General features: G+C 38.5%; 1 protein-coding gene across 10 annotated transcripts in view; it reads left to right on the top strand.

The window, feature by feature from the left end:
- Positions 1-18,603, top strand: part of RASAL2 (RAS protein activator like 2) — a gene marked incomplete at its 5' end in the record, with an annotated part of 358,965 nt that overhangs the window by 279,730 nt on the left and 60,632 nt on the right. For all 10 annotated transcript variants that reach the window (XM_082704136.1, XM_082704135.1, XM_082704134.1 and 7 more), the window contains one exon: positions 15,195-15,304. In XM_082704136.1, the coding sequence (XP_082560262.1) occupies positions 15,195-15,304 (110 nt within the window). The remainder of the gene's footprint in view (positions 1-15,194; positions 15,305-18,603) is intronic.

Raw genomic sequence — 18,603 nt, 5'->3', positions numbered from 1 at the left:
CTGTCTGTTAGAACATTCTTCTCCTGAACCAGCACCAGGACCTGCTTCATGAGCGTCAGGCCAGTGCACAGAACCTGCACTCAGGCCCTGCGCATGGAGTTCAATGTTCTGTGGTTTCCATCCTAAGATTCTTATTGCTCCATCTTTGGATTTATGTTCTGTAAGTATGGTCTAATGGGACAGTGGAGCATGTGCTGGGACTTGGAGCCAAGGCCTGGCACCACCTCTGTTGCCTCCCTGGGATGGATTCTATACTGCCTACCTCCCCAACCCTGGAACCCCAACCAACCCCTCCCATCTGCCTTACTCAGCCATAGCTGTCACTCTTTGACCCTGGCATGGGCCTTTATTACACACATAAAAAAGATAGGGTTAGCCTGCATGCTCTGTGGCACCGCAAGGCAGCACTTGGCAGGACTGTCCTTGCTCCTGCTTGTCAGCTTCACTGGTGTCTGGCCACAGCTCAGTTGGAGCAAGCCTTTTGCCCATCCCCAAGCCAGATACCTAGTGAGTTGCAGAGACAGCTGTGGGAAGGGAAGAAGCCTGGCTCAACTTCCCTACCCTGCGCCTGGGCATGGCACTTGGGTTTATTGGCTCGGGAAGGGCAACCTGGCATCCAGTGGGCCACCCACATACTGAATCATGGGCAGGGGCCCTGGGCACCTGTGAAGGTCTGCACTTGCCCTGGTGCCTGAGGGAGCATGACATTAAATAGCAAATGAAAAACACCAGAGCAGATGGAGAGAGAGATGGCTTAAGAAAGGAAAGGTTTTGGTTTTAGTACTTTTAATGGCCCTGAGTTCCTGCTTTTCAAACAAGGACCCTTGTGTTTTGCACTGAGCTCTTCAAAATATGTAGCCAGTTCCATCTCGTACAGTAGAGACTTTAACTCATCTCCTGACCTCCAGCATCTCTGTCCCCACTCTAGCCATCTCATTGCTGCTCTAACCTTGATCATCTGATCATTACTTAACTCTCCCTTGCTTAGTAGTTCTCAATGTTCCCATGCCCATGGACATGACCAAATTTCCTCTTTCCTTTCCTGCTTCCCCACATTTAAATATTTCCAGACAGACCTAGCTTTTCCATCAAAAAGCATCAGTCACCTGCTGAAAGCTTTTGAATTGGACTTGTGTTTTATAGGATGATAAAAACCAAAGTTCATTTGGCACAGAGAACTTTTCATTGTCAAGTTTTTGGCTGGCCTTCCAGTTTCATTTCCTAATATCCTGTATCCCCATCCCCACCCCCAGATCTCTCAACCACCAAACTTAGAGGGTTCTCCATCTCAGTGCTCCATTTTCCCCAAATTTAAAAGTTCCCTAAACAAGTTTCCTCAGCTTTCTTTGTAGTTTCTGCCTAAAAAGACTACCTTCTATGCTTCCTAAAAGTATTCTCCAACCTTTAAAATTCAGCTCCAGTGTTTAGGTGACATTAGCCTTGACCTTCCCTGTCCTTCCACAAGAATATACATTTGTTGGTGATAGTTCTTATTGTAGAGTCATTATTTGCCTGGTTGCATGGTGATAGTCTCCAGCATAGGATGTATATATCTCAGAGGGTACTCTATAGCATCCATCTGAGTTGCAGAAAGAAAATAATAAATATTTGATTTTTAAAATTTCACTCTTTAAATTTTTATGTTATTGAATGTTTTATAATAACACATTAGAACATTCTTGTATTTTGTAAGTAAACAACTTTAGGAATGCATACCAACAGTATTTTACTCATTTGATACATAGTCAAGACAACTCAGAAACACTCTTCTAGAAGATCAGGACTATATCTTTCCCCCAGCTCTGTAAGTATGGTCTAATGGGACAGTGGAGCATGTGCTGGGACTTGGAGCCAAGGCCTGGCACCACCTCTGTTGCCTCCCTGGGATGGATTCTATACTGCCTACCTCCCCAACCCTGGAACCCCAACCAACCCCTCCCATCTGCCTTACTCAGCCCTAGCTGAAGTTAATACCTCTTAAGCCATAACATCGCCATCATTAGTTGATGGTTTAAAATTAATCAATGTTGTGAATTTTTTTAAGGGTGTATATTAATCTGTTTGGTGTAGGATTAAGGGAGGAATGTAGTGAATAGAAGGAATAATTTTCTTTCTATGGAAGTCCTGTGAGATTAATCATAGAGTAACTCATAGAGACTATCTTAGTTGTCTTCTTACTCAAGAAATAATTGGATGCTTAGAAATATGGTCTGCTCTCAACTTTTTAAAAGTTAAATGAAGAAAAGATAATAGCTCCAGCAGAAGTGAAGATCCAAACCTGATGGTCTGTCCTTAGCTACCTAGACTCATATCTTTTTCATCAGTTGAAAGTCTCTACACTCTTCTGACCATATGATCTAGGGCCTGTGTTACCGACCTGTGAATTCTGCCAGAGTATTGGATTTTATATTATTAGTGCTTAGGAACTTGTACCAAAAACAGGCGAAGGAGTGGTAAGATATATTTGTTTAATGTGTGTTCAGTTAGTGTCTCACATGTGTGACCAAGAGCAAGTTGTTTGACCTACTCTAAGGCCTCTGATGCCTTTCTTATGCTAATGAAATACTACACAGTATTTGAAGATCCTTGGAAGTTTGCAGGGGAAAAAAAAGTACTATATACTTAGGATCAATATGTTAATTTATAATGAATTTATAATGAAAAAAATATTTGCAGCATTAGAAACAATACAGTTAGGAAATAACCTCTAGAAGTTATATAAATATGCCTAATAAAATTCTGTCCATGATGCGTTTCTCCTTCCCTTCCCCATTTTATTCTATATATTTTTAAAAAGCCATCCTGATGGACATTAGTAAAGAATAATTTTATTGTTTTATGTGTATCTTTTGTTTACTGCCACTTCCATAATATGAGTTTCAAGTGCAAGTGCATTTTGTTTCATCAGAGGCAGTAAGAATTTTATTTTATTTTATTTTATTTTTAAAAGATTTTATTTATTTATTTGACAGACAGAGATCACAAGTAGACGGAGAGGCAGGCAGAGAGACAGAGGGAAGCAGGCTCCCTTGCTGAGCAGAGAGCCAGATGCGCGGGACTCGATCCCAGGACCCTGGGATCATGACCTGAGCCAAAGGCAGCGGTTTAACCCACTGAGCCACCCAGGTGCCCGAGAATTTTATTTTTTTTAAATAACGACTAGGCTAAAAAGCCCCCCTCCATCTGTGATGGTTTTATTCTTAGAGTCCTAGAAATGAGAGATGGAAAACTTCAATTAAATTCATCTAGTCCATCTCCCCTGACAATGAGAAAGTATCTCTCACATTCTATTATCTGATGCTTTTTCAGGCTTCCATGATAACCTCTGGGAGACTGTCCAATAGACTAATAGACCTCACTTTGGGATAATGTTCTCTTTCTTAGTTTTGACCCATCATTTCTCATTATTTTATCCCTTAAAGCCATTTTTTGTTATATTCACACTCTGTGAACTTAAGATCAGCAGTCTCTGCCAGTCTTAAGAAAATCAACATAACATCTCATTAGCAGAAACTGAAGTGGTCTACAGAAGTGAATATTCTAGTTACTAAACTTTTCCTCTTTAAACACAGACTAAGCTTAATTTTAGTAATTTCAAGGAGTTTTTCTTTAAATGTATTAGATATTTTCACTACTTTCTTGAGTGTATTGGGCTTTTCTTAATAATTCAGATTAATCATTAGCATTCTCCAAGTATGTATTAAGTAACCCACTATATGCTAAGCATTGAAGAAATAACAAATATGAACTCAATGATGTTTGCCTTCAGGAGTTAAGACTCAGTAGGAGATATAAAATAGGAGTTAAGGCTTAGTAGGGGATATAGCATGGGAATAGAACTAATTATTGGTCAAGACAGAGGAAACCAGTAATATAAACAAAAGAGCTTAGATAATCAGAGGCAAGAGACTATAACTCCTATTAGAGAAATCAGGAATGGCTTCCTGAGGAGTTGGCATTTGAAAGAAATAGTGTAGGGACAAATGAGTGGTCATTTGGGAAAAAAAGGTAAAATTAGAGATGTCATGCCTCACATAAGCATAAACTCCAAATGGATTAAGGATCTAAATGGAAAATAAAATGAAATAAATAAACCATGCAAGTGCAGTAGGAAAGATTGATAACCATAATGTAGGAAAAAACTTTTGGTAGTGGTTATGGAAAAGCCAAAGGCAAAAACGGTTTTAAAAATTGTGTGATAGGGTGGCTGGGTGACTCGGTCAGTTGCACATCTGACTCAGTTTGCTTTGGGGTTGTGGGATCAGCCCCACGCTGGGCTCATGCTCGGGGCGTAGTCAGCTTGGGATTCTCTCTCCCCCTACCACTGCCCCAGTACGAGCATGCGCGCGCGCTCTCTCTCTCTCTCTAAAATCTTTTTTAAAAAATTACTTAGCAAAAAGACATCATAAAACAAAGTTAAAAGATAACCAGCTGAGAGAAAACATTCACAACATATAAAGAACTATTAAAAATTGAGAGACAGGGGTGCCTGGGTGGCTCAGTAGGTTAAGCCTCTGCCTTTGGCTCAGCTTATGATCCCAGGGTGTTGAGATCGAGCCCCGCATCGAGCTCTCTGTTCAGCGGGGAGGCTGCTTCCCCACCCTCTCTGCCTGCCTCTCTGCCTACTAGTGATCTCTCTCTCCCTCTCTCTGTCAAATAAATAAAAATCTTAAAAAAAAAAAAAAATTGAGGGACAAATGACCAGAACCCGATAGAAAAACTGGGAGAAAAAAGTATGAACAGTAATTCCCAGTCCTGCACATATAAAAAGAATATTCAAACTCACTTATAATCAGAGAAATGCAAATTAGAACAATATTTTGATACTATTTCATCTTTTAGGCTAGCAAAAACTATGCAGTATGACAGTAAATTAGTTGGTGAGATCATGGGAAACACTCTCACACATTGCTGATGGGAATACAAACTAGTGCAACCCTTCTGGAGGGGATTTTGACAAAGCTACCAATGTGCCTACCCTTTTACCCAGCAATCTCACTTCTAGCAGTCTATCCTGAAGGTACACATCCATCAGTATGAAAATACAGATGTGCAAGGTATTCTTTGCAACATTGTTTAAGATTACAGAATGATGGGAACCTAAATGGCCCACTTGTTAGAAAGTACTTACATAGACTATATGTGGAAGGAAGGTAGAATAATGGCCCCCAAGATGTCCACATCCTAATACACAGAATCAGTGAATATGTTATTTTACATAGCAAGAGAAATTTTTACAGATGGGATTAAGGCTAAAGACCTTGAAATGAAAAGAGTACCCTAGATTGTCTAGATGGGTTCATTTTAATTGCAGCCTTAAAAACAGAACCTTTCAGAAAGATACAACATTACTGGCCTTGAAGATGGGAGGAAGGGGACCATAAACCAAAGAGCCTGGGTGACCTCTGGAGGCCAGGAAACAGATTATCTCCTAGGGCCTTCAGAAAAGAATATAGCCCTGCAGACACAATGATGTTAGCCAGGTGAGACCCGTGTTGGACTTCTGACATATAGAACTGTAAGATAATAGATTTATACTGTTTAAGCCACCATGTTGTGACAGTTTATTACAGTGACAATAGAAAATGAATACGGTGGGAAAACTGGTGACGGTTAGAATTGGGTCTATAATTTGTTGGTATGCTACCCTATGTTCATTTTTTCATTTTCATAATTTTACTATGGTTATGTAAAATGTTAACATTTCGGGAAGTTGGGTAAGAGAAAACTCTCTTGTTTTTCCACGTTTTCTGTAAATCTAAAACTATTTTACATAGAAAGGAAAAAACATCGGGATTCCTTCCCTTCTCAAGTTCCCTCCACCACTCTCTCTCACTAACATCCTTTTAAAAAGTTGCCATCTCTCCATGGTATTTGTGAACTTCCAATCAAGCTTTTAATTCCATGGTTCCCAAACCGTATGTCCACGAAAGGACTTGTTCACACATTTTTTTTTTTAGCGGATTTATTCTTAATAGACCCAAACTGGAAGCAACCCAAATGCCCATCAGTTGGCAAATGGGCAAACATATTTTGATATATCCGTATATGGAATCAAAAGGAATGGACTACTGATACATGCAGTAACATGAATCAATTCCCAAAACAGTGTGCTAAGTGATAAAAAGAAAAACCTAAATTCTGCATCGTTTCATTTATATGACAGTATGCAAAAGATAAAACTTAGGGACAAAGCAGATTAGTGGTTTCTAGGGGCTGAGGTGGGAGGAATGGATTGATTGTAAAGTGGCACGAAGAAATGTTTCGGGGGGAAGAAACCTGTATCTTAGTTGCACTTGTATATAGATTTGTTAAAACTCAACAAACTATACACCTAAATATAATGAAGTTTCCTTTTGTAAATTATACCTCAATAGACCTAATGGTTTTTTTTTTTTCCAAAAAGGTACATTTAAAACATATAAAGTTGAAAGTAAAAGGTTTGAGAAAATTTAACAGGAAGGTAATAATCCAGAGAAATCTGACGTAACAGTGTTCTGTCAAATGAAAAAATCTCTTAAGACAAAGAAGATTCTTAGGGATAGAAAAGATGTTTGTACCCCACAACAAATCTTAATATATCAATATTTTATACCATATTAAAATAAATTTATTAACATGTCTCTGTATATTGTAATATATACATATTTTACTTTTGTATTTTAATATCTAATAGTGTATCAAAATGTTGATGTGGATTAGATCTGATTAATGGATATGTGGTTAATATATTAATGTATGTGCTTTTGTATGTTTTGAAGTTTCATAATACATGTTTTACTTTGTTTAATAAAAGAGAGTCATTGGATGATTGTCAAAAATGCAGATCACTATGCTCCACAACCAGAGATTCTGATTCATCAGTTCTGGGCTAGAAAAACAATTGTAATTTATTATAGGACCTTTCCCCCATCTCCTTTGATGCTTTAATTTGCAAAAAACAAAAACAAACACAAATCCCCACTAGGGGGGAAATTACCCACACTGAAACTGCTTGTTAACTAAAAGCACTTTGCAATGATTTGTTTTGTTGTTATCCTTGCTACCTAGTGTTTCCCTTGTATTTGGACTTTCGATAACTGGAAAATAAACTAAGGAAGTAAAATATGGTGACTGGAAAGTAGAGTTTAACATTTTCAGTTACTCTTCCTTTTCCTTCTTCCTTGTTAATTGTCTACAGCTGGATTCTAGTGAACATTTTTAGAACATCTGTGAGCTCCTAAGATCTATTAAATGAGTAAGGAAGGGAATAATTTATGTAGGACATCACCCTTCTTGGGTAATTGTAATCCGAAATTCTATGAATTGCTAAAATACACAAATACACAGAAATTAGTTTACTAATTAAACAAAAACTTTTAAAAGCCAGAATGAGAACAGTTCTCACCTGGGTCCTTTCTAGTTGACAAGGTAGCTTTTTGTACTGTGAGTCGTGTACTATTTTAAAGAAATGCTCTTAAAATTGGTTAAATCATGCAGATCTCCCTAATCCCTGGTGTGGCCACTATAAGACAAGTCTCATACAGGATGGAAACGGGCTTGTGTTGCACACCTTCCTTGTGTTTTTTTTTTGCGAAAGGTGATATGTTTCTCTGTCTCCACTTCTCCATGTCTTAAGGGACCGGCGGCAACCCAAGGATGCGAGCAAGTCAGTGGCGCTCATTACCATCCTGGAGGCTTCTGAGAGCGGTTGCATAGCAGCCGTTTTATTTCAGTTACCAATCATGCCCTGATAGCCAAGTTCAGTCTTCGGGGGTTACTCTACTTTGTAGGTGGTGAGCAACTTTTATCATTCTCTTAACATTTGCCAAGCTCCAGAGAAAGGCAACATTAGGCTTTTCTTTTCACTGGCAGTTGCTAAATTTAAGCCTTATTTTGGCAGAAAAGAGGGAGTACCAACTAATTAAAGTAAGTCATTTTTGCTTTATAACTATGGAGTTGGTTAAATGATAAGCTTTCTACTATTTTTCAGAATTGTAGCTTGTAGCAACAGTATTTCCAAGGAGGACTGGATGAGGTAGGATTTGTTTTGAGGGTTTTACTATGTTTTCAGATTAGGTTGGTGTCAGAAGGGTGAGATCAGTTTATTTGCAGTCTTTTCCTTTGTTTCCGTTGATGCTGTTGGATTTTAAAGTCAGCTTGTAGGAGCATCTTCTACTCCTCACAGTCACATAAGACATAGATGTCATACCTTGATGTGAAAGAAGCATTTTCCTCTTGATATCCATCTCTTTCTAAATTTTGTATTTGGATTTTTTTCTCACAATGACCATGGAATCAGTTACATATAAAAGTAATTTCAGTAGGGTTTTGATTTTGCTTCAGTTTAATTATATAGATAGGAGCCCTACTGGCAAATTTTCTAAGTCAGATGTCATACTGGTGGGCATTTTGTCTTCTTTTTTCCCCCCTCGTATTTTCAAATTGTCATAGTACATTTCTTTCTTTCTGTGGTATATAATTCTGTAATAAGAGCTATATAGAAATTAAGTACAGCACACGTGGAGAAAATGCATTATATCATAGTGCCTAGAATATTTTGTTTGTTTGTTTGTTTGTTTACCTTTTGTAGGAATATATCTTTTTTTTTTTAAGATTTTTATTTATTTATTTGACAGAGAGAAATCACAAGTAGTCGGAGAGGCAGGCAGAGAGAGAAAGAGGGAAGCAGGCTCCCTGCTGAGCAGAGAGCCGGATGCAGGACTCGATCCCAGGACCCTGAGATCCTGACCTGAGCCGAAGGCAGCGGCTTAACCCACTGAGCCACCCAGGCGCCCCAGGAATATATCTTTATTTTGTATTTATTTAAATCCAGTTAGCCAACATATAGTACATCATTAATTTTTGATGTGGTGTTTGATGCTTCATTACTTGGCGTATAACACTCAGTGCTCCTCACATCATGTGCCCTCCTTAATGTCCATCACTCAGTTACCCCATCCCTCAACCCACCTCCCCTCCAGCAACCCTCAGTTTATTTCCCAGAATTAAAATTCTATCATGGTTTGGCTCCCTTTTTGATTTCTTCCCATTCAGTTTCCCCTCCTTTCCCATGATCCATATGTTCCACATGAGTGGAACCACATGATAGTTGTCTTTCTCTGATTGACTTATTTCACTTAGCATAATACTCTCCAGTTCATCCATGTTGGTGTAAATGGTAGATACTCATCCTTTTGGATGGCTGAGTAATATTCCATCGTATATATGAACCACATCTTCTTTATCCATTCACCTGCTGAAGGACATCTCCGCTCCTCCCTCAGTATTTTGAAGAGGAATGAGAATGTGGAGAATCAGTATAGTGGTTAAAAAACCAGGGCTCCAGAGTCAGGCTGCCTGGGCTTGAAGTTGAACTCTGCCACTTGGCAGCCCATGTGACCTGGGAAGTCAGACATCGTCTGTGTATCCCAGCTGTTGATAAGTGATCTACTCTTGATAAAGAAAATGAATGGTTCCCATAACACACATTCTTACTCCAAACCATATTAAATCAGTATATGTTTCTAATTTTCATAGCTGAAGTTACTTCTCTCAAAAAAGCAAATACTTACTTGTGACCATTTTGGATGGTCTTGTCTCTTATTGTTGCTTTCCTTAGAAACCAGAGTAAAAGGTAAGGCCTGCAAGATGGCCTCGCAATGGCCTGCAGGATCTGCCCACTCAACCCACTACTGGCACCAGCACAACCCTTCCCATTGCTTTCTTCACTCCAGCCACACTGACTTCTTGGCTGTTTCTGAAACATATCAGCATTTCTTCTGTCTTAAAGTCTTTGCCTGGAATGCTTTTCCCTTCTTTTTTTTTTTTTTTTTTTTTTTTATTAAAGATTTTATTTATTTATTTGACAGACAGAGATCACAAGTAGGCATAGAGGCAGGCAGAGAGAGAAGAGGAAGCAGGCTCCCCGCAGAGCAGAGAGCCCAATGCGGGGCTCGATCCCACGACCCTGGGACCATGACCTGAGCTGAAGGCAGAGGCTTAACCCACTGAGCCACCCAGGCGCCCCTGCTTTTCCCTTCTTACACCTGCAGGCTAACTCACCTCCTTCAAGTCTTTAGTTCGTGTCATTTTTCTTCAAAAGATCTATCGTGACCACTTTCTATTCTTAGCTCTTTACATGGCTCTGTTTTTCTACAGCACTTGTCTGTTACTAATTTATGTTCTTGGCTTATTGTCTGTCTCTTTTCACTAGTATATGAAGCCTAATGAAGGCAAAGATTTGTGGTTGTTTTGTTCACTAACAGCATCTCAAGTACCTCAAGTATGTGGCCAATAAAAGGTGCTCAATAAATACATGAAACTTTAAGTATTTTCAATATACTGGGTTTAAATCCTGACTCCTCATCCATTAACTGTGTGACCTAAGACAAGTTGCTGAGTAGCTATTTTGTGGAGTTGTTGCATCAGTTGCACAGTATTACATATTGGAAAGCACCTAGCCAGTGCTTCATATCCAGGAAACCTTCAGTAAATTCGTTCAGTCAGCAAATGTTAATTGAGCACTTACAATGTACCAAATATCCCTGTAGGCACTGGCATACACCACTGAACAAAAGAGCCAAAATCTTTGCTACTCGTGGAACTGATACCTAGTTTCCTTCCCTTCCTCTGATCTTGTAGTTTCTAAGGTGGAAAAAAATCATGATTCTACCTCACCTATTTAGGAGTCTCTCCCCCTAAATTCACAGTCAGTTCATACTTACAGGGACCCATTTTCCATTATTCTAAAAATACTTTTCCATTCAGTTATCTTATTTTTTGGAATGGTCCTAGGAAGATGATTTTTTATTCACCATTTTACAGGTAAGAAATCTGAAACTTGGAAGTTGTGACTTGTCCAAGGTCATTCAATAGGAGAAATTGGAGCCAGGATTTGAAGACACACTTTCTGATTCAGAGTTGCCTGCTCTTTCTACGTTGGTACTTGCATCAAAAACACTGCAATGGCTTTTCATTTCACTGCCCATGTTAATTCCATTCTGCAGACACTTATTGAACCCCTACAAATTGCCTGATATCAGACCGACTCTGGGGAGGCAAAGATTGTTTAATCCCTGCCCTGAGTTCAGAGTTTAGAGGGAAGGTTATTGGCGCTTAAGCAGGCATGCAGTGTGCTAAATGTAAGATTAGCTCTGTTGACTTGGAATACCCAGAAGCATAGAAGCCCCTCATCTAGAGCAAGCTGTAGGACATGTCAGAAAACACTCCAGAAGAGATCATGCTGAGTCTGAAAGGATGACTTAGCCAGGGAGAAGGGAGGGAATATGAGCAGTAGCAGAGATGCATGGAGAAGGTAGAGAACTTCAAGCTTTCAGAGCTGCGGAGGGTAAAGCATGAAGCAGAGAATGGCCAGGAGTCAGCCTAGAATTTTTGGTATCTACCAGGTGAGACCATATCCTACAGGCAGGACTCTTACCAGGCCCCGTCTTTTAGGGACTATTAGGTCAGTTACCCACTGTTGGTCCAATAAGCTATAGTCAGAGAAGAAGTGCTTGGTGCAAAGGGTAGTGATCTGTTCACAAGGAATTTCTCAGAAGGGGCAGTGAGCAAGTGGGCATGTTCGATATTCTGAGGTTTCCTGGCAGGGTTAATGTCACTGGAAGGCTGGCTCATTGCATAGTCGGTCCAGGACAGAGGCATAGCGGAAGCTGAGACTAGCGTGGAGATAGGGAGTTTTTAGTGGCATTATCTGTTCAGTTATGTGGTCTTCGTGAACATGTGAGAGACCACTTGGCTGAATAGACATAATGCCAGACCAACCTTTATAGCCTAGGCTAAACAATATTCTCAGGTGAAAACCATGTTTCAGTTTTATCAAGGACCATAAGAACAATTTTGTTTTAAATTCTACTACCTCTGTGAAATATTACTGACCAGTCTGGGCTGTCTTGGATTTTCCCTTATCTGTATTCCCAGAACAACCATAATTTCACATACACATTGAATGCTCACTAAAGTTTAGATACTATGTTAAGCATTACATCTTCCCTTAAAAGTTTAAGGGCCAATAGGAGCAATAAGTCTGCTTTAGTAGGTGGACAAACCACCTTCCCAACCTTGTTTTTCACTATTTCTAATCATATACCAGCCAGACTAAGTCTACTCTATGGATACCCATTGTGTTCTCATCTCCATGGCATTTCTCAAGCTGTGCTCCATACAATACCCTTGCTTCTCAGCACCTTAAACCCAAACCTTGTCTACCCACTGGGACCTAGCATATTCTACTTCTGTATAACTTCCCCTTGTTTCTCTGGATGATGTAGCCTTGTTTTTTCTGAAATCCTAATATTAGTTCCTATATACCTCTCTAAAATAATACTGTATTATCAATTCTAAGATGCACATTTTTCATATTTTAACATCCCTGTAAGTTACTCTTTTCAGATACTCTGTCAACAACATTCTTGAAAGGATACAGGATGATATTCTGTAGAAATACATGAACAACAACCCCAAGTCAAAAAGTTGTTCAGAAAAAAGAAGCATTAGGAATACCTTGACAATTTATGTGTACATATGACAAAACCTGTCTAAGTCTTTTAAAACCTTTCTTAGTACAAAATAAAAATTTTATTTATTTTATTTTTTTTAAATATTTTATTTATTTATTTGACACACAGAGAGAAATCACAAGTAGGCAGAGAGGCAGGCAGAGAGAGAGGGGGAAGCAGGTTCTCCACTGAGCAGAGAGCCCGAGGCGGGACTCGATCCCAGGACCCTGAGATCATGACCTGAGCTGAAGGCAGAGGCTTAACCCACTGAGCCACTCAGGCGCCCCAAAATAAAAATTTTAAGTGATGAAGCATTGTGTTATAGTTGAATTGGTAGCTTTTTTCTTAGTGTACATAAAATCATAGCATGACTTAAAATCATTGGTGTGCTAGATTCAAAGAAACATATTTTGTGATTAAATATGCCAGACATTAGGAACACTTACCTCCCTAATTGTGTTATATATATTAAATTTAGTTTCCAAATCCCATATTAAACTATAAGCTCCATGGGGGCAGAGTTTGTGTTTGTTTTATCTTTGATTCCCTTACAATATCTGGTATAATGCTTTACAACAAATAGATATAAAACAAATATTTATTAAATAAATGGATTAAAACAAGAAAGTACTATATAGTAAGTGCCACAAAAAGTACAGTACTGTAGGAGTGAACATCTACTAGTACATTACCAGGTAACTGCTTAACTGTATTTTTGTTAGAAATATATTTATATATGATATTAGAGCAGATCCTTGGGCCAAATCTATACTTAGGCCAGTGGTTTTGGAACCAACCATAAACAGTCCAAATAGAATTCCATAAACACAGATCTGGTTTGCTGACTACATTTATGAGCAAACGTGGTGACTCATCCTGATTGAAATCAAAATAAGTAGTAAATAAAGCCTTTGCCTTGGAGAACAAATGACAGTGACTTTCCCTAAGCAACACTAAGACTGTAGAGGAGACCAGAAAAATGCCTGTCTCTGAGAAATAGGATACTTTAGGGGAGCCCGGTTGACTCAGGTAGAGCATGCAACTCTTGATCTCAGAGTTGTAGCCCTACATTGGGTATAGAGATTACTTCCAAATAAAATCTTTAAAAAAAGAAAAATGTACTACAATGTGGATGGAATTAGAGGGTATTATGCTAAGCAAAATAAGTCAGAGAATGACAAATACCATATGATTTCACTGACATGCATAATTTAAGAAAGGAAGGAAAAATAAGATAAAAGCAGAGAGGCAAGCAAACCAGAAGAGACTCTCTCTTTTTTAAGATTTATAATTTTATTTATTTTTTTTTACTTCATATAATGTATTACTTGCTTCAGGAGTACAGGTCTGTAATTCATCAGTTTTACACAATTCACAACACATACCCTTTGCAATGTCTATTACCCAGCCACCCCATCCCTTCCCCACCCTGCCCTCCAGCAACCCTCAGTTTGTTTCCTGAGATTAAGAGTCTCTTATGGTTTGTCCCTCTCTCTGGTTTCATCCTATTTCATTTTCCCTCCCTTCCCCTATGATCTTGTGTCTTTTCTTGTTTCTCAAATTCATCATATTAATGAGATCATATGATAATTGTCTTTCTCTGATTGACTTATTTTGCTTAGCATCATAGCCTCTAGTTCCATCCACATCATTGGAAACAGCAAGATTTCAGGTTTTTTATGGTTGTATAATATTCCTCTGTGTGTGTGTGTGTGTGTGTGTGTGTGTGTGTGTGTGTGTGTCTTTATATACGTATGTATGTATATATAGACATACTGCATTCTTTATCCATTCATCTGTTGATGGACTTTTAGGTTCTTTCCATAGTTTGGCTATTGTGGACACTGCTGCTATAAACATTTGGGTGCACGTGCCCCTTCGGATCACTACATTTGTTTCTTTAGGGTAAATACCCAGTAGTGCAATTGCTGGGTCATAGAGTAGCTCTATTTTCAACTTTTTGAGCAACCTCCATACTATTTTCCAGAGTGGCAACACTAGCTTGCATTCCCACCAACAGTCTAAGAGGGTTCCCCTTTGTCCACATCCTCACCAACATCTACCGTTTCCTGACTTGTTTATTTTAGCCATTCTGACTGGTGTGAGGTGGTATCTCACTGTGGTTTTTTTTTATTTGTATTTCCCTGATGCTGTTGAGCACTTTTTCCTGTGTCTATTGGCCATCTGGATGTCTTCTTCGCAGAAATGTTTGTTCATGTCTTCTGCCCATTTCTCGATTGGATTATCTGTTCTTTGGGTGTTGAGTTTGGTAAATTCTTTCTAGATTTTAGATACTAGCCCTTCATCTGATATGTCACTTGCAAATATCTTCTCCCATTCTGTTCATTGTCTTTTGGTTTGGTTGACTGTCCTTTGCTGTACAAAAGCTTTTTATCTCGATGAAGTCCATATAGTTCATTTTTGCCTTTGCTTCCCTTGCCTTTGGTGATGTTTCTGTGAAGAAATTGCTGCAGCTGAGGTTGAAGAGGTTGTTGCCTGTGTTGTCCTCAAGGATTTTGATGAATGCCTATCTTACAACTTTTATTTATAAATTAAAAAATGAAAAGCTGGATTCTTGTTCTGATCTTCATTATAAAAATCTTAATACCTTTTTCAGAGGTGGTGCAGAGGAGTAAGGAGACAGCAAAGTTGCTCTTTTGGTTTTCTCTCCCATCACCTTCTGCCTTTTCATTCTAGGGGTTCTTCAGCAAGCGCCTGAAAGGCTCCATCAAGAGGACCAAAAGCCAGTCAAAGCTTGACAGAAACACTAGCTTTCGGCTTCCATCCCTTCGTAATGCAGATGACAGGTAAGAAGTAAACTTGCTTAAAAGGAAATCAGTTTTGTTTTTCTTTTTTGTTTTTGTTTTAAGCAGGGAAAGCAGTTCTACAGTGGGTTTTGATAAGGTACTGTTGGTCATCTCTAACTTTACATCAATGACAATTGGAAAGATCCAATGCTAAATTCACTTTTTTTTTTTTTTTTTTTTTTTTGTCTTACTTATATTGAGGCAAGGTACAAAGTGTAGGCTCAAATGCCCAGGCAGTTTAAGAATCTTAAAATATTGAAAAGTAAGAACTAATTTAAATGCTGTTTCTATAGAATCAAATCTTAGTAGTCAGAGATGTCTTTCTTTTGTAGATGATGACAATAGCAAATGTGTTTTGAGGACTGCACTAGATGCTTTCTGTACATTATCTCATTAAATCTTTATAGTAACCCTATAAGATAAATATTATTATCACCACTTCCTAGATGAAGAACCTGAGACACAGGGAGAATTAAATAATCTTGCCCAAGGTCATATGGCTTAGTAAATAGCAAAAATGGTGTTTGATCTTGAGCGGTTTGGCTCAAGTCCAAGCTGTTCACTGCTCCATTGTTTTTTGTGTACAGCATATGCAATCAGCTGTATTGGTTTGCAGTCCTGTCTAGAAGACATGTAAAGATTTTGATTATTAGGACTATCAGCTTGAGTAACCCTCATAGGCATAGCTTAATAAGGATAACAACCTTCTAAAATCTTTGAATGTGTGCTAGAACTTGGTGTCTCCACATTGTTCAAAATTTAGGAAATTAAACTTGCCAAATTCTCACACATCACCACCATCACCAACATTTACTGAGTGCTTACTATTTATAAAGCATTTTTAACATAGCCTCTCATATAATACGTCCCTAGATACGGTTATTGCCCTTATTTTAGAGATGAGGACCTAAGACAAAAGAAATTGAAAAACTCCCCAGGGTCACAACAGCTCAGTCGAAAAAACAAAGAGGCAACCCACGGAATGGGAGAAGATATTTGCAAATGACAGTACAGACAAAAGGTTGATATCCAGGATCTATAATGAACTCCTCAAACTCAACGCACACGAAACAGGCAAACATATCAAAAAATGGGAAGAAGATATGAACAGACACTTCTCCAATCAAGACATACAAATGGCTATCAGACACATGAAAAAATGTTCATCATCATTAGCCCTCAGGGAGATTCAAATTAAAACCACATTGAGATATCACCTTACACCAGTTAGAATGGCCAAAATTAACAAAACAGGAAACAACATGTGTTGGAGAGGATGTGGAAAAAGGGGAACCCTCTTACACTGTTGGTGGGAATGCAAGTTGGTGCAGCCTCTTTGGAGAACAGTGTGGAGATTCCTCAAGAAATTAAAAATAGAACTTCCCTATGACCCTGCAATTGCACTCCTGGGTATTTACCCCAAAGATACAGATGTCGTGAAAAGAAGGGCCATCTGTACCCCAATGTTTTTGGCAGCAATGGCCACGGTCGCCAAACTATGGAAATGTGCCCTTCAACGGACGAATGGATAAGGAAGATGTGGTCCATATACACTATGGAGTATTATGCCTGCATCAGAAAGGATGAATACCCAACTTTTTGTAGCAACATGGACGGGACTGGAAGAGATTTTGCTGAGTGAAATAAGTCAAGCAGAGAGAGTCAGTTATCATATGGTTTCACTTATTTGTGGAGCTAGTAGGAAGTAGAGCTTGGATTTGAACTTCTGTCTGCCTTCCATATTTGATACTCTTATTTATACTGGATTTTTTTTTCTTTCAGTAAGTCTGTTATTTTCAGTTATCTACAAAACAAACAAATACAGACTACAGTCTCTGTAATGGCAGATTGTAGATTTGCCAGGCAGAGAATTCCTCTCCTTTTTTAATGGATGAAGTAACTTGTCCCCCATACTTACCTGATGAGGCAGTATACTGCTTTATCAGCGATTTTTATCCCTGAACCACTTTAGAGGTGCTCTGTGATATTTGCAAGTCTGTCCAATTTGCTGTGTAGTTGTGTTGTTAATTACCTCTTTTATAGATCTTTGTTTTAAGGTAATCATAAAAACTGATTTTTTTCCTTTTCATATCTCTTCCTTAGATTCCTATTATTCCACAGTTTTCATTATTCTAAGAATTAACACCATTTTATAAAGGTCTCAATAAAATGGAATGAGAAATCTTTTTCAGAATAATGGTTTTTAAGAACAAGGATATTGTACAACCACAGAAACACTCCCAGTTCAGTAGCCACTTTCTTAAAATCTGCAGCAGATGTATGTTTGGGTGGGCAAGGAAATATTTCTTATAGGTGTACTTTTTTTTTTTAACCTTGCACTAAATATCCCTTTCATAACTTCAGTGTGCTCCGTCCTCTTCCATTTTGCTTTAGGTAGCCTAAAGGAATGCTTAGATTGAATTAACCATGAGATTGTGTTCTCCCAGAGTCTCCTATATTGCTATTATATGGCTAGTGCTCTTTTGGCCTTTCCAGTGACCTAAATTCATTGTGTGTGCCTTCATGCAGTTCTGCTTCAATCAATGGTAGTATCTTTGTGTCTCAAATACAGCATAATAGAAAGGTGCCAGTAAATCTCAAGTATTTATATTTTTTAAATCCATTTGAATTGTAGAAGTTTCCTATACAGAAATTTTTCAAAAACTTTGTTCTTCCGTAAAGGGATATACTCACTAGAGTTTGAATATATTATGTTTTTTAAAAATAGGCTCTCTTACCTTCAGATCAACTGAAGATGGAGATAAATAGAACTAAGGTACAAAATGTTAATCTAGTGAGTTCTTTGAATCAGTACCATTGTAGGTGAGACCAAAGGCTTTTTCAAAAACTGGTTTTCTTGGGTTATATGTGTTGATTGCCCAAGTCAGGCCATTTCTTCCAAAATGGTATATAGTGTCTAAATCTCAGTAGCAGAACATTTATATTCTTTTTTTTTTTAAGATTTTATTTATTTATTTGAGAGAGAGACAGTGAGAGAGAGCATGAGCAAGGAGAAGGTCAGAGAGTGAAGCAGACTCCCTATGGAGCTGGGAGCCTGATGTGGGACTCGATCCCAGGACTCCGGGATCATGACCTGAGCCGAAGGCAGTCGTCCAACCAACTGAGGCACCCAGGCATCCCAGAACATTTATATTCTTATATCAAATCCATAGAAACCAGGATTTTCTTAGTAGGATAGGCAAACCTAGTAAGCAACCCCTTTTTTCAGTTTTTAAATTGTATAGTAAAATACATGTGTCTTTGTTTTAAAAAGTTTCAGTACAAGGGCGCCTGGATAG

The sequence above is a fragment of the Mustela nivalis genome (genome assembly GCF_964662115.1).
Source record: "Mustela nivalis genome assembly, chromosome: 16".
In the NCBI taxonomy this organism is placed as follows: Eukaryota; Metazoa; Chordata; class Mammalia; order Carnivora; family Mustelidae; genus Mustela; species Mustela nivalis.
This window is presented reverse-complemented; position numbering and strand designations above follow the sequence as displayed.